General features: G+C 41.3%; 1 protein-coding gene across 3 annotated transcripts in view; it reads left to right on the forward strand.

The window, feature by feature from the left end:
- Positions 1–16,891, forward strand: part of CDCP1 (CUB domain containing protein 1) — a 64,995-nt gene that overhangs the window by 32,988 nt on the left and 15,116 nt on the right. For 2 of the 3 annotated variants that reach the window (XM_087916749.1, XM_087916750.1), the window contains exons 2-3: positions 14,186–14,392; positions 15,064–15,417. In XM_087916749.1, the coding sequence (XP_087772875.1) occupies positions 14,186–14,392; positions 15,064–15,417 (561 nt within the window). The remainder of the gene's footprint in view (positions 1–14,185; positions 14,393–15,063; positions 15,418–16,891) is intronic. The other variant, XM_087916751.1, reaches the window with a different exon arrangement.

A 16,891-nucleotide genomic window follows, 5' to 3' on the forward strand; every position in this document is an offset into this window, starting at 1 on the left:
ACAGGCAAGGGGGCACCCAGTCTATTCAGTTGATGAGAGAGGCCGAACGCCTCTGTCATTGGGCAGAGTCCAACCTCCTCTCACTAAAAGCAGAGCATATCTCAGGAGTTTCCAACATTCAGGTGGACTGGCTGAGCAGGGCCACGGTGGACCAGTCAGAATGGCACCTCCACCCATCCCTCTTCCTGGAGGCATCCAGAATCTTTGGCCTACCAGTAGTGGACCTTTTTGCATCCCCAATCAACGCACAACTTCCAAGATTTTTCTCCAGATACCCATCCCATGAGTCGGAGAACCACAACGCAGTACGATGCCCCTGGCCCCCAGGGCTCCTATACGCATTCCCCCCACTAGCCCTAATTCCCAGAGTGATCCAGAAACTAATCCACGAGAAGGCAGAACTGCTTCTGGTGGCCCATTACTGGCCCAGGCACCCGTGGTTTGCGGACCTCCGCAATCTATCTGTAGCGCCCCCCTGGAGAATCCCCCCAGACAGGATCTCCCTCTCCCAGGGGCCCCTTCTACATCCGGATCCCCAATGGCTCCATCTGGAGGTTGAGCGGAACCGCCTAAGGAAAGAGAAATTCTCTAGTCAAGTGATTGACACCATTCTAGCCGCCAGGCGGCCCTCAACTACACGGATCTACGATGCCACTTGGAATAGCTTCTGCAAGTGGTGTCATAAATCCCAAGTTAACCCTCTCTCCCCCTCCATTGCTCAGGTCTTGGAATTCCTTCAAGAGGGCCTGCATAAAGGGCTTTCCCCTAACACCCTGAGGTGACAAGTCGCAGCCCTGATAACTGTTGTCCTTTGCGACAATTTTGGCTCCCTCTCCCACCACCCTCGCGTTAGGGCTTTCCTCAGAGGAGCCACCAACTTGTGCCCCCCGACTGTTCACAGGTACCCTACCTGGAACCTCAATAAGGTCCTGACTTCCCTCACGAAGCACCCCTTTGAACCTCTGAGGGAGTCCTCCCTTCAGTTTTTAACATTTAAGGTGGTGTTCCTGGTGGCCATTACATCGGCCCGGCGAGTATCGGAAATCACAGCCTTATCAGTCAGAAAGGACCTCTGCGTTTTTCACGCCGACCGGGTGGTCCTTAGACCCGACCCTACCTTCCTGCCCAAGATCAACTCAACTTTCCACAGGGCGCAGGAACTAGTTCTCCCAAGCTTTTGCCCCAGACCCTCGCGGGACAGGGAAATTCTTTGGCGCACCCTGGATGTGAGATGGGCCCTGCGCATCTACATTAAGCGCACTCAACCCTTTAGGAGGTCGGAATCCCTATTCCTTTCCTTTCAGCCCAAGACATTGGGTCACAAAGTATCCCCTTCAACTATCGGTCGCTGGATCAGAGCTACTATCTCCAGATCCTACCTGTCACAAGCCCTGCCTGTACCCGGTGGAATAACAGCACACTCCACCAGGAGTGCGGCTACCTCGGCTGCTTGGGCCACCCAGGCTCCAATCACTGACATATGCCGGGCTGCCACCTGGGCTTCCCCGTCTCCCTTCATTAGGCATTACAAGATAGACGTATATGCCTCAGCGGAGGCCTCGTTTGGCAGACGAGTCCTACAGAGGGTCATCGATGACCCGGAGGGGCTTCCGACCCAGACGGAGTCCCTCCCGTAGGACTGCCAAGCTTTGGTATGTCCCACTCTGGATGCTCCAAGCGGCTCGAGGGAGAATGGGCGTTGGTTCTTACCTGACACTCCCCTTCTCGGCGAGCCGTGAGGAGCATCCAGCCCCACCCTAATTTCTCCGTCCAGTGGGGAATCTTGTTTCGGCCAAGGATCCACTAGTTGGTTAGGATGAGTACATGGCTTTTTCTTCTCATCCTTACAAAACTGGGGAACGCTGCGTGGAGTCACGTGGAGGAGGAGGAGCGTTCTTCAATTCAAGCTCAGCCTGTGAGAGAGGAGTCTGAAGCACCTCCCACTCTGGATGCTCCTCGGCTTGCCGAGAAGGGGCGTGTCAGGTAAGAACCAACGCCCAATTCTTCAGTGCAGTTGCTTTGTACCTTTGCGTCAAAGACTACCTGGTCATTAGAGGCTAGAAGAAGCTATAAAATTATATTGAAAATTTGGAATAAAAAGAAATTAAAGCTATAGACTAGCAGCCATTTACATGGGGGGAATGTCTTTTGCAGGTAGTTCTTGACTTATTCAACTGTGTCCAAAATTTCTGTTGCTAAGTAAGACATTTGTTAAGTGAATTTTTCCCATTTTACAATCTTTCTTACCACTCCTGTTAAGTAAATCATTGCAGTTGTTAAGAATAACATAGTTGTTAAGTGAACCTGGTTCTCCCATTGACTTTGCTTGTCAGAAGCTTGCAAAAGGCAGTTGCATGACTCTGGGAAACTGCAACCTTCATAAATATGAATCAGTTGCTAGGCATCTGAATTTTGATCCCATGATCATGGGGATGCTGTTGTAAGTGTGAAAAAGTCGTTTTTTTCCATGCCAATGTAACTTTGATAGGTCACTAAACAGCTATTGTAAGTTGAGGAGTATCCGTATTTTTTAATAGATTTATACAGACTTATGCTTTCATTGAGGTTTTTTTTCATATAATACAGATAATACTTGACTTACAGCAGATCATTTAGTGACTATTCAAAGTTACAGTGGAAATGAAAAAAATGATTTATGATCATTTTCACACTTATGACTGTGCTGCATCCCCATGGTCATGTGATCAAAATTTGGATGTTTGGCCATTGATTCATATTTAGGAAGATTGCAGTATCTTAGGGTCATGTGGTCACCTTTTGCAATCTACTGAAGAGCAAAATCAATGGGGAAAGCCAGATTCAACCTCAGTGATTCACTTAACTGGCAAGAAAGGTTGTAAAATGGGGCAAAATTGATTTAACAAATGTCTCATTTGGCAACAAATTTTGTGCTCAATTGTGCTCATAAGTCGAGGACTACCTGTATTGCACTTTGTGCGGATTTCACTGTACCAGCTGTGAATGAAATATCAGCAGGGTTTTATAAAGTTCTACAGGTATTCTCTCTGGGCCTGGGGTTTTATTGTTCTTTTGTTTTTTTTACCACCTCCGCCATTTCCATCATTGTTATTTTTTCATTTAACATCATTTTTTATCTCTTCAATTTTGCTTAACTCTTTCTTATACAAATATTCTTTAAAACTTTTATGTTTTCCTGACTATTTAGATTCCTACAAAAATTATTGAATAATTTTCCTTTTCTCTTCTGTTCATATATCATATATCATATATCAGCATGGTCTCCTTTCTTTTTCTGACCTATGAATCCCTATTGTTCAAAAACTACCAGATACTTTGCAGATATTTAGATTATGTTTAGCACATTTCTACCAGTGGTAATTGGCTGGGTTCATTTGAAGTCTAAATTGTGGGAAGTGCATCGTACTGGCTCAATAGTGAGAATTGCACTGAAGGGAAAGAACAGAGTAATGAGTATCTGCAGTGGCTTGTTTTCTTTCTTTTGCCTGTAGAAGTAATTTTCAGAGCTCCAACCATTTGTCTGTGGGACAGGTTTAATATAAACATTGTGTAAATCCTCAAAATGGCTTGTTTTGTAAAAAAAATTGTTGACGGTTTTGAAACCAAGATTTATGGTATAAGCACTTTGTGCCATAGTTTATGGCAAGTGCAATTTATTCAGTAGAGACAACCATGGTTTAATGTAATGTATGAATAATAGCATCCCATTCCAAAACTCTGCAATTATTTTCTGGTGCGAGGAGGAGCCCATTCCAAAATGGCCCAGACTTTTTCCAGGTTCATCTCCATCCCTTCATGCAATATGTGGTAACCCAAATAGTCAATTTTCTCTTGGTGAAATTCACACTTGGACAATTTAGCATACAGTTCAGCCGCCTGAAGTTTTTTCAGAACTCACCGCACTAATTTCATATGCTCCTCCCAGGTCTCTGAATAGATAAGGATGTTGTCAAGATAAACTGACACCTCTTTGTATAAATGTTCATGCATCACCTCATTTATCAGCTGCATGAATACGGCAGGGGCTCCTTGCAGACCAAACAGGAGAACATTGAATTGGAAACAACCCAAAGGGTAATTGAATGCAGTTTTCCATTCATCTCCCTCCTTAATTTGGACTCAGTAGTACGCTTCTCTTAAATCAAGCTTGGTGAAAAAAATTTCCTTGGCAAGGTGAACTAACATGTCCTTCATTAAGGGGAGTGGGTAAACATTTTCTAGGCATATTGCATTCAGATTCTGGTAGTCAACACATAAGTGAAGAGAGCTATCTTTCTTTTCTCAGAACAACAATGGAGCTGCCACTTGAGGCCTGGCAGGCCGGATGAAACCTTGCTCAAGGTTCTTATCAATGAACAAACACAATTCCTCTAATTCTTGCGGTGTCATCGAATATAATTTAGGCTTAGGGAGCTTCACCCCTGGCAGAATCTCAATGCTGCAATCTGTGGAGTGATGAGGGGAGAGTGCATTTGATGCTTTCTTGCTAAAAAACCTCCCTTAGGTCCCAATATTCTTCAGGGATTCCCCCAATGCATTCGCTGGCCATCGACACCCACTTCATGGAATACTGGGCCTTGCTAGAGACTGCTCCTCCCCTTCTGGTGGTTGATCAATGCATATGTGCAGCAGCCCTTTCCTCCAGTTCACTTGGGGATTCCATTTCCTAAGCCAGGGCAATCCAAGTAATAAGAGGCACTCCATCCCAGGGGCCACAATAAAACACAAAGTCTTCAATGTCTTCCCATCGACATTTCATGTCACCCCCAGCTACAGATCTATCTAGTTGGCAAAAGGCTATGGGAGTTTTTAAAGTTCTTAACCTCAGTTCCAATTTCTCCACAACTTCTGAGGTAATTACACATCTAGTACACCCAGAGACCAGCAGGGCCAACATTCTCTCCTGGTGCCAGAGATGGGCACCAGATGGGAATACTGGGATGGTCATGGGACCCTTTTGAGGACTTACCAGAGGATCGTCATCAGGAGTCAGATTCAGTTTCACCAGAAGGGATCGGAAGTCCCCTCTTCTTGGAGGACTGTACTCAACGACTTCCACTGCTTTCAGGGCTATTTCGTGCAGCTTGGCTGGGATTTTTTCAACTTTTTTCCTTCCTGCCGGTGTCCCCTTTGTATCCAGCTTAGCATGGCAATCTGCAGCTCAGTGACCTTCCTTCCCACATCGGAAGCAAACTATGGTTTTGGGTTTCATAGCTGATCCACCCTTTTGAACTTTAGGAGCCTCTTGGGGGTTGGTAGGAGAGGGCTTGCTCCAGCTGGGACCACCCCTGCATCTGTTTCTATTTAAATCGATTTCCACATCTGCAACCAACATGTACCAGAACTGTAAGTCTTTAGGATCTTTTCTGGAGATACAGCTTTGATAAACATCTTCATTCAGCCCATCCTTGTAAGCGTCTATCAGGGCTTCTTGGGACCACCCTCGTATATGGCATACCACCTCTCTGAATTCCTGGGTGTATTCAGCCACAGATTTATGATTTATCCTGATTTATGGTTTTCATCCTAATTGTAGCCTTGCATTCAGCTAGAGAATCTTCAAAATGTGTGCGCAAGGCTACCATAAACAGGTAATAGTTCCTCAATTGAGAGGCATCATTATACAGGGTGACCATCCATTTTGCTGTGGTCCCCTCTAATACTATGGTAACACATCTCACCTTAACTGCCTCTGAGGTGAAATCATCACCATATTCCTCTATAGGGTTCCAAACGGGCTAGGAAGAATCCCAGTTCCTTGGGATCCCCTCTGTATTTTACTTCCAGTAGAGGAACTTTTGGAATTCGGCGCCTCAGTGGGGCTGTCCCCCACCCCCAGGGGGCGCTTGGGCTATGGCAGCTGCTTGAGCTGGGCTGGGCTGAGTTATGGGAATGGCCAGCAAAGCTCCAATTGCTTCTGCCTCCTTCCTCTCTCCCCCAGGCTCTTTACAGGTCAGCAATTCATACCTTTCTTCAGCTCTGCAACCCTCCATGGCCTCACTAAACAGATGCAAAGCTTGGGTCAGCAGATCTTTTTGGTTTTCCTCCTGCTACTCAGCTTCTCCACGCCAACGTCTGGCAGTCAACACCCCAGAGGAGGTTTCTTCTGGCAATTTCCATCCGACTCCCAGAGACCATTTGGATCAGACCACCGGTTTCTCCTCAATGTGCAACCCCACCAGCAACTCAGCCTCCTCTTGAGTATCGAAAAGTGAGCTGTATTTCCAGCAGCCTCCAGATCTTCTTAATTGCTGGCTGAGTTAGACATTGTTTTTAGACCCCCTCAGAAGATAAAAAAGTAAATTTCCGGGTGGGCTGGTAAAAACAGAGATCTTGTATAATGTAAGGTGTAGCTCCATTCAAAATCCAAGAAAGAAAACCTTAGGCTCCACTGTTATAGAGAAAAGCAGTTTTACTGATTTGAAGTGGTAGCATCAAAAGAAATACAAGATCTGAGGCAATAGGCGCAATAATCACATGTAGAAAATTATCCCATGTTCCCACCCCCAATAGTTCAAACTGGCCATCCAGTCTGAAGTGTGTATAATGTCATGTGGGTGCATCTTCAGGTGGCATTTCACACATCTGTATGTCAAGACTGTTGACCTTTGCCTAGAGAGATAAGAGGCTACATTTGCATAGTAAGCAAGTAAGCATAATCAAGATAGCATCCCAATTTTTGCAATATGCCAACTTCATCTTCCAGAACACTTCCCCCCATGAAGCCCAATTATCCCCCCCCCCCCCGTTTCTATGGCAGCTGGAAAGAGAACAAGCAGAAGAAGGATTTTTGGAGGCTGACACCACTGTACAGATCCTTCAACTCTCAATCCAACTTTGTTCATCTGTTAAAGAAGGTGCTGGCATAGAAACCAGGTGTCAACTCATAAAATATTTATCTGGTCTTTTTAGAGTTTCCCACAGAAAGGGAGGGGAGAGCAGTGCAGCAGCTTGCAAAACCGAAACTGCATTCCATAAATGTTTTCAAAGAGACCGAACTTTCTGCCATGCAAAATTCTAACTGGAGAGCATGATTGATGACTCTTGGCTATGGATGTGTCCCATTGGAGAATATGAATTATGATAGAATCAGGGGATAGGGGGGAAACTAGAGTCAAGGGTACCAATGAATTATGTGTCTGAGAGTTGGCTACACCCAGGCAATGCCAGCATGTTAAGGAAGTTTGGCTCAAGATTCATGATTTAAATGGGGGTAACTGCCGGAATCCTGATACCAGGAGATTATGAGTTCTAGGTCTCACTTAGGCCTGAAAACCAGCTGGTTGATTTTTGGCCAGTTACTCTCTCAGCCCAACCCACATCATAGGGCTGTTGTGGGGAAAATAGAAGGTGGGAGAAATCTTAGTTGCTTTGAATTAAATATAAAAAGGCAGAATAAAAATATAAAAATTGTAAGGCCAGAATTGAAAAACCACCAAATGGTTCAAAGTACAAATTGTACAAAAAGACAGAAGATCATATACTCCGCTCATGCAGGAAAATTGCACAAATTGATTATAAATAGAGGTAATCCCTGGGTTACGAGTGAAGTTACATGATAAGTGCCCCCTAGTGTTGATGAACAAGTCCCAAAACTATGAATGTTGCAGCACCACAGAAGTTGTTACAAATAACTGCAGAGACTCTGTAACATTTGTCCTGTCTATTCCCCTCTACTCTGCACTTTGCTGGTCAAAACGGAGCTTTGGAGGGGCGAGCCTGTCCTTCTGACGCTCTGTTTTGGCCTGTGCAGGCTTCCCCTGGCACTTTGCCAGCCAAACTGGAAGTTCAGAGGGGCGGGCTCATCCTGAATGGCTTTCCCTGAAATACCTCATGTTCACTTAACAAACCTCGATTAGCAAATGCAAGGGCAAAAGGACTGATTACATTCAAGGTACAAGAATTACTCCCACAAATTCTCGGGTTATGCATGACATGAGCAGGCTCCATTTCATTCATTACTTGAGGACTACCTGTAGTAACATTATATAGTCACCAAAATAATTCACTGGAATATCTATAAATTTACCGTGTGCCAGTAGTGAAAAATAGGTAGGAAATATACTTGAAAAAGTAGTTGAAAAGATGAGAGATAAAGTGTTGTGGGATTTCCTAATACAACCAACCTGATACTTCAGGTATAAGTGTGATTGAAAATAAGAATGTGTGGACAATTGATGTAGCCATACAAGGAGATAGTAAAAGACAAGACAAAGAATTGGAGATCACAAAGTATCAAGATCTAAAAACTGAAGTTGGAAAATTATGATATACAGGTGAAACTCAAAAAATTAGAATATTGTGCAAAAGTTCATTTATTTCAGTAATGCAACTTAAAAGTTGAAACTAATATATGAGATAGACTCATTACATGCAAAGCAAGATAGTTCAAGGCGTGATTTGTCATAATTGCAATGATTATGGCTTACAGCTCATGAAAACCCCAAATCCACAATCTCAGAAAATTAGAATATTAAATGCAATCAATAAAACAAGGATTTTACATAGAACAATATCGGACCTCTGAAAAGTATAAGCATGTATATTTACTCAGGACTTGGTTTGGGCCCCTTTTGCAGCAATTACTGCCTCAACGTGGTGTGGCATGGAAGCTATTAGCCTGTGGCACTGCTGAGGTGTTATGGAAGACCAGGATCCTTCAATAACGGGTTTCAGCTCTTCTGCATTGTTTTTTTTTTTTTTGAAAAAAAAAGTTTTATTGATTTTAACAACGAACAAAAACACATAAAAGCTCTTTCACATTATCAAGGAGAAATGGAGGGATGGCAGATTCTAAACATGAGAACTTGGTTAGTGGGAGTCAGGTCTAATCAGCTAATCATTTCTATCACTTATCAGTTATTCCATCGTTGAAGGCTACATGTGGTTTATATCAGGTAAAATTAACTCTGGGTCTCGTCTCTTCTTCTGTTCTCCAGGTTTGTTTGTATTAAGTTTCTAACATAAGACTAATTACAAAACATTTGCATTTCTTGAAAGAAAACTTCTATAAACACATAAATGATATTTTCCTGGTGAATGATTTTTAAATGATTTTTTCAGGAGCTTGCTGATGTCTTGAAAACATGTTCATCTTTGCATCTTTATGTGTGCATAAGCACACATACACAAAGTTTGCACAATATTATTCCCAGGAACACTGGAATAAATTGTGAAAGCGAATGCTGCAATAGTTTCCTTTGCTTTTGCCAAGATTAGACTTTCTAATAAACAGCCATATATTTGCCTTATTTTTCTTTTTGTCTTATGAATTTTATTTCATTTTCACTTAGTATAATGTGATGTTAATGTAATGATATGAAGGATTGTTTTTCTCCAGCCACATCTATCTGACCCACAAGAACAGGGAGGCAGGGTATGTTACAGGTCCCCTCAGTTAAGGAGGTCCATATGGTGGGACCAAGAAGAAGGGCTTTCTTTATGGTCCCTGTGGAACATCATCACTTTAGAATTTAGATTCCCCCCCACCAATCTTGTCACTCTTTTGAAAGGCCCTGAAGACATGGTTTCCCAATGAATCAGGATATTCAAGGGTAATATGGAGTCCATCAAATAGTTGGTTTGATTGTTGACATTGAGATGTGAAGGGGAGGCGATTGGGTTTGTACTGGGGATTTTATTTCTATAAGTCACTATGAGTGAATTGGGCAGCAATGTAAATTTTCATAACTAAATAAGTGTTACTGCATATCTTTAGAATATAGGCAAATTATTTAAACTGCATTATCAAAAAAATTCTCATCTACACCTACTTTCAATGTTCTTCACTATGGTTTGAAGTCAGATTTGCCAACATCAAGATTATATGTCTAAGCATATAAATGAAAGACAAATTAAAAAATGTGTCTACTTAATAAAATGTCTTTGGTGGAAGTGATCCATCCATCTTTCCTTGTTGCATCTTCCAACCTCCTTCCTATGCTTCTAGGTATTTGGAGGATTTCTTCTGAATAGGGCCAGCTGTAGTAGGGGATTCCAAGGGGTAATTCATTGCTCTTTCATATTATATGAAAAAACAATCTTCCTTATTCTATTTAATTGCAGGGTAGGGTATGATATGGTACAGAACTATTGTATTGCTTGGGTTCACCTTTTCCCCCCTCCTCTTGCTTTTATCTAGAAAACTTTAAATGTATTCATGATATGAGTTAAGCCACTTTAATTTGCTTTCTTAGCTTTTAAGTTGCTTAATTTTGTATTGGGGGATAGGAGATGCAGCTTTGTGTGAGCACTCGCGCTCACCACCACTTTTGCACCCAGTTCCAAACTGGCTGCAGCCCAGCACTAGACCATGAATCAGGAGTTGGGGACCCTGATCTTGAGTCATCTGAACTTTCAGAAAACCCTCTCTCTCCTCCTCTTTCTCTGTGTCTATGTGCATTCATGACTTCATATATCTGGTCTTAAAAGATAGTACGTTTGGGAAGAAAATGGAAAACCTATTAATTTAGAATTATTTTTGTGGTGCCTAATTATGATCAAAAGATACTCTTTATGAAGCGAAACATAGTGCTACTGGCACAGAACAGACAATCCTATCACTCCTCCACACAAGACACTTCTAGTACCCATTTCCACCTAGAGGAAGCCTGGCCAAACTCGTAACACCAGCAGTCAGAGAGGAAGCACATTCTTAGTTTCTGATTCTGCTTTACACTATTCCTTAACAGAGGGATGTCAAACTTGTGACATTTCGTATCGGGACCTTTTCCCCCTTCGTTAAACCGGGCATGGATGTGACCAGCAGGTGACGCATCCGGCCGGGATGCATGTAGGCTGGGAGTTTGACAGCCCTGCCCTAATAGAAGCTATTAAAAAGCCACTGTTTGTAGATTTCAAGCTATGGAACCTAAAGTGCCTGAAATTGCTATTTCATATGGCAGATGAACAGTCTGAGTCACCTGAAAGTTAAAACCAACCACAGTATAATGCTAATTGGTATTATGGCTTCACTAAAGCAATAAAATAGTGCTATGTTTCCTTAATCCCCATCTGAGGGTGTGCTGAAGGTTTTATCTGGCCCATGCCAAGAAATTGCAGAGGAAGGGAAAGTGAAAAATGACAGCATTTGTTTGATTACTCCCAAAAGCAGACTTGGGCATGGAATTGAATACCCCAAACTGAGCATCTTGTTAAGAGTGGGAGATTTCTGAAAAGCTTTAGCTTCACTGCAGTGAAATAATTTTAGTTTCTTTACTGAATGACCTTGGTTTCCTTATTGTTAAATGTTAACTGTATTTTGTTCACTTTAAAATTCAAATCCATTTAAGTGTACTTTTGCTCAATTGACTTAATGGGATCATGAAGTCATGTACATGTCTGACACAAGTAGTAGCAAAGAAAGGAGTGCCATATCCAGATTACTCTTAAGATCTGTCCCATTTCCTAGGAAGTCTTTGATCTATTTTTCCCCATAGGAAAAAGGGGAGAAAAAGAAGAAGGAACGGATTTCATGTAATCACAATATTGAGGATTTGGACCAAACTAGATTTTTACTGAATGAGAGGTATTTAAAAATTGGAATTGTTCATATACTTCCTTTAATTTAAAAAAAGGTGACAGTAAGTTACAAATATAATTGGAGGATAGCTCAGTGATAAAACTGAGGGGGGGAAAGCCTATTTAACACTTTCCCTTCATGACTGTTTCATCCAAAAATCTTTTAGCTTCCCCCTCCACATTTTTAGAGTAGGAAATTATTCAGGTAGATAAAGAAAGAGCTGTGTTTAAGAAAGCAAAACAAATATTTTATTTCTTAATATTGCTTAAAGCAAATTCAGAATGCGTTGTACTTAAATAATTTATTATGCACCCCTATGGTATAGTACTATTATTATTTAAAACTACCTTTATTATTTTTGTAAATAATTATTTTTGTAAATAATTCAATGCAGTGAACATACAGTACTCTTTTTTTCCCATTTTTGCAACAACCTGTGAGATGAGTTGGGCTGTAATAGAGTGACTGGCCCAAAATCACCCAGCCAGTTTGGCACTAGAAATATCTAGCTTTGCTATTAGGCTACAAAGAATATAAAATAATAATTCTAATAGTCAATATTTTTTGCTACTAGCTATAGATTGGAGGTGATCTTTACATTTTCTTGCAGGTGATAATTAAAAGTGGCTGTGTTGTGTCTTTTATGTTGCTGTTCCTTTAAAGTACTGTAAACAATAAGAGATGAGATGTTGTGGGGAGAATTTATTTATTTATTAGAATTTGTCAAACAAAAACAAGAATAAAGTAATAAAAATACAATGACAGGGAACGATAGGCACGTTAACTTATGCGCGCCCCCTCTACTAACCACTTACGTATGATGTAAGGTCTATGGAAGTCAGTTTGTGACTGAAACTGTGAAATTCTTCTTTCTGTGGTTACAAGAGTCCCATGATTGGGGTGACTCCTGTCCTCGCTGATTGGACTGAGTCTGTCAAAGCTGTCTAAGCTCCGCCTCTGTTGCTGGCTCTTCCCCAGCTTTTGACTCAGTCTCTCAGCCAGGACGGACATGTTTTTCAGCAGCTCCACTTTCAATTTCACTGGGAGTGGAGTTTTTTTCTATTTCATTTGATTCTTTTTCACAGCAGAAATAGGTTAGTACCACAGGCCTTAGTTTCCCCGAGGGAATGGCCCAGACAACGTGGCAAAAAAAGAGTTTTTAACACCCTAGCCAAACTCAGCAGGCTGCTGGGGCTTTAGCCCCAAGCATGCAGGCCGCAACTGTGTGGTAGCAGTTTGCGTGATCAGCAGGCAGGATTGGCCCACAAAACAGTTGATCTGCATGTAGGCAATGGTTCTTTTCTACTTACTAATTGTAACAGGTTGTTAGTTTTAATTAGCACTTAGCTAGTGATTATAAGAAAGTTGTGGGTGTTTAATGTAAAAATTACTTTTCTTTTTTGGAAAAAAATGTCACTTAAAAGATTGTGCTTTGATTATTATTTTTTAATTGAGACTGTGGTAGCTTTCTCTTTAACATTGACCTTGGAGCCAATCTCTATCAAATTTGGGAGGCTTTCTGCATGAGATGAGGAAGTTGTTCTTTTTCTTCTTACTTCCTCCCTCTTTGCATTCTTCAGGATGGTTTTTCAGTAATGGAAAGCAAAATACGAGGAGTGTTGCACCTACATAAGTATATTTGCATTGTATTGAGTTTCTCTCAAACATATCCAGGCAAATGTGTAGAAAAAGAAAAGAAATTCATTCATTCAGATTGGATGGAGTCAGGGTGGGATCCTACCAGCATAACAACTGGTTCACTTTGTGCACATGTACACCAAATGCCCATTTCATGCACGTGCACAATAAACGCATGTGTGCATTACTTACAAATTACTGGGTCCAGCAAGTATTCACCTGCTCCAGCTGACGTGGCACTCAGCTGTGCCACACAAAGGAGCTGAGGAGGACAAAACGGAGAATAAAAGACAGGTTAGAGCCCAGGCAGGTGGGTGGGCCAAACAGATGACCAGAAGATCGTTGCAGAAAACTGGTTCAATGTCAGCTGCTCCTCGGAGCTACCAGTTCTATAAAACTGGGCCAAACCAGTAGCATCCCACCTCTGATAAGGGTAGAATAACATATATACAAAATAGTTGGTTCTGTCTCTCCTCCTCCTCTCCGTCCTTCCCTCCCTCAATACACAGTAACAAAGTTTTAAAGCATCTTAATAGTCTACCTCCGTAATGGTGAACCTATGGCACGCGTGGCACACAGAGCCATTTCTGCCGGCATGCAAAGGTTGCCCAGAAGAGCCCCACTGTGCATGCACTCGCGCTCCCTGCCAGCCAGCTGATTGTTGGGTATCTGCCACGCATGCATGGGGGGGGAGAGGCGTGTGCAAGAGACGCATGTGCAGGGGGTGGGGTGTGTGGGGGTTAGGCACATTGGCATGCAGTGCATGGGGGTGTGCACACATGCACAGAGGCACATGGTGCATGCGCAGGGTGTCATGCATGCATTGCATTATGGGTGCAGGAGGCGCGCGCACATGCGCAATTTTGGCATGCAACATGGAAAAGGTTAGCCATCACTGGTCTAATTGATCATGTATCACTTCATCAAATGAAGATGATTGTATTATTGCATAAAAGCTGATACAGTAATAAATGTCTAGGTCTTAATAAGCCAGAAGTCTATATCTTTTCTCTCTTTTAATCTTAGGTGCTTTTGAAATTTCTCTTCAGCTGGGTGAAAACATAACAGTTAAAATAAAACCTGGATTTTCTTCTCTAAATACCTGTGCACTGCATGAAGGAAAAAAAACTCATTTTTCTGAGAAAATCATAAAGCCTGGACAGAAGTTTCAATTTACCTTTGATTGTTCAACACCAGAGAAATATTGGTCCATACTTGTGGAGAAAAACATTGGTAAGCAATGTTACATAAATTGTATTTATGATTAGTGGGAGCTTTTCAAAGCACTGGATTATTTACCAACTCTGACATAAGTCTAAATGAACTTGTACAACCCCATCAGTGAAATGGATTAAAAACAAATTCTTGCTTAATGTTTTAAAAGAATCTGAAGTTTACACTTCAGATTTTTTTTCACATTTTTATAATATAGCTTTTTATTTAATGAGGCTTTTTATTTAATGGGACATTCCCCATCCCCCCAATAAATGAGTACAAATATGTCATGTTCAAAATTCCTTAGTGAGCTTTCTTGAATAGTGCTTGAACAAGGCAGAGGCTAAGGTTGCCACTTTAAAAAAAGGATGGTTTTGTATACATCTTTGCCCTCAAAGTGTAATGACAGTTTGAGGGCAAAAATGTATAGAGTACAATTCTAAGCATATTTACTAAATTTGGTAGCTTCCTGTGTTGGATTACAGCTCCCAGAATTCCTATGGAATTTATTGCTGATTAAGTTCTGAATAAGACTACTATCCTATAAAGCAGTTAAAAAGCAGATTATGTGTGTGTAGGAACCGATTAGTTATGGATTGTTGATAGAAAAATTATAGATCAAATCAATATGATTAGTGATAGCATTTCAGATTTGAGTATAAGTCTTACACGTTTCTCTATGTTTCTAGATTGTTTGTCAGGTCCATGTCCTTTTGGAGATGTTCAGTTTCAGCCTCCTGGATTGCCACATCTTAATAGGACTTTCATTTGGGAGGCTAAAGCTAACCGAAGAGTTGGACTTGAACTGAAATTCTCTCCATGGTTAAGGCAAATTCTGCCTGGAGACACCTGCCCTGATCAAATTATTTACAACATTGGCAGTCGTCTGGGAAAAGATAGAGTCCACATTGGAACCTTCTGCAGAAATGGTTCAGTGTCACGGGTAAAGGCACAGGGTGATGCTATTTTGAGTCTACAGCTTCCTTGGGATTCAAAACTCGCAGCCTCTGGAGTTAAGCTTGAAAGCAGATCATCCATACAACGTAAGCATAGGGAATTAATACTTTGCTTCCATTGACAGCCCCATTGCCATTTGCTATATTTAAATGAAATGCCTTACACTAGTGGCCCCCAACCTTTTGGGCAACAAGGACTGGTTCTGTGGATAAACATTTTTCCACAGACTGGAGAGAGTATGATATTGCATGCTGCTTGCATCCTTGCTTCACTTGTTTACATTGCCCGGTTTCTGGCATGCCACAGCCTGGTGCCAGTCCATGGACTAGGATTGGGGACCCCTACCTTACACAGTCTTTTTAACTTTTTTCTGTGACTGGGGCTAAGAGAAAAGAGGCAGAACCGTGGACCTACTAGGTTCCTTTATTTCTGCTGTTTAATGAATGACAATTTTTTGTATAGATTATTTCAGTTTATTATTATTTTTAAGCATTATATGGGAATGTAGCAGTAGCACTTAGACTTATATACCGCTTCACAATGCTTTACAGCCCTCTCTAAGCATTTACAAGTCAGCATATTGCCCCCAACAATCTGGATCCTCATTTTACCGACCTCAGAAGGATGGAAGGCTAAATCAGCCTTGAACTGGTGAAATTTGAACTGCTGGTAGCCAGCAATTGGCAGAAGTAACCTGCAGTACTGAATTCTAACCACTGTGCCACCGCAGTTTTTGAATGTTGCAGACTTGAAGCAGAAAGTTTATAATTTTGAACTTCATTTTGTCTATTTGTGGATAATGTGGGAGGGATTAAACCAACATTGTAAATAATGCCTAGTTCAGATTGAGCAAATGTTTATTGAAAATTATGGACTAATATATATGAAATATGGATTTGTTCAAACTCAGAAGCTGCCAACAATGGATCTATGCCACCCTTTTGCACATATTTTAGGACGTGTATCCTCAAAAATCTGCTGTGAGAAGTTGATCTAGCATTTAGCAAACAATGTTCTATTTTTTATTTGATGGGGAAAAGAAAATCTTGCTTCTTTTTAAGTACTCAGTTCGTTATTTAACTAGATTTAGTGCTTTTTTAAAAAAAAATTCACATTATTTTGTACCATCAGATTTTTAACGAGCTTTTTAAAATGAAATTTCATTTTAAAATTTCCAAAATAAATTGAACAACCTTGGCTGCTATATCTACATAATAAACAAAGTCAAACCCACTTTCACTGAGAGATTTTCATTAAAACTTTTCATGATAACCAGGAAGTCTTCATGTGTATCTTGTTTCTTAGTCTGTAAGAAGAAAATGTTACCCTCTTCATCAGACAGTAGAAAATATTTTCCATTTCTAGACCAAAGCTGTAACTGAGAGTAAAGAAGACTGATTAGGAAGGAGAAGCTGGGCTATTTAACAACATACTCATATATAAGGATGTCCACAAATCACAGTAAATGGAGCTTAATACTACCAATAGAGGGTTTCAATGTACATATATTTTCTTGCCCTTTGGCAAGGTTTGAGGACTTTGTCTGAGTATATTATATCA

The sequence above is a fragment of the Pseudonaja textilis genome, chromosome Z (genome assembly GCF_049901715.1).
Source record: "Pseudonaja textilis isolate UNSWEBS1 chromosome Z, rPseTex1.2, whole genome shotgun sequence".
In the NCBI taxonomy this organism is placed as follows: Eukaryota; Metazoa; Chordata; class Lepidosauria; order Squamata; family Elapidae; genus Pseudonaja; species Pseudonaja textilis.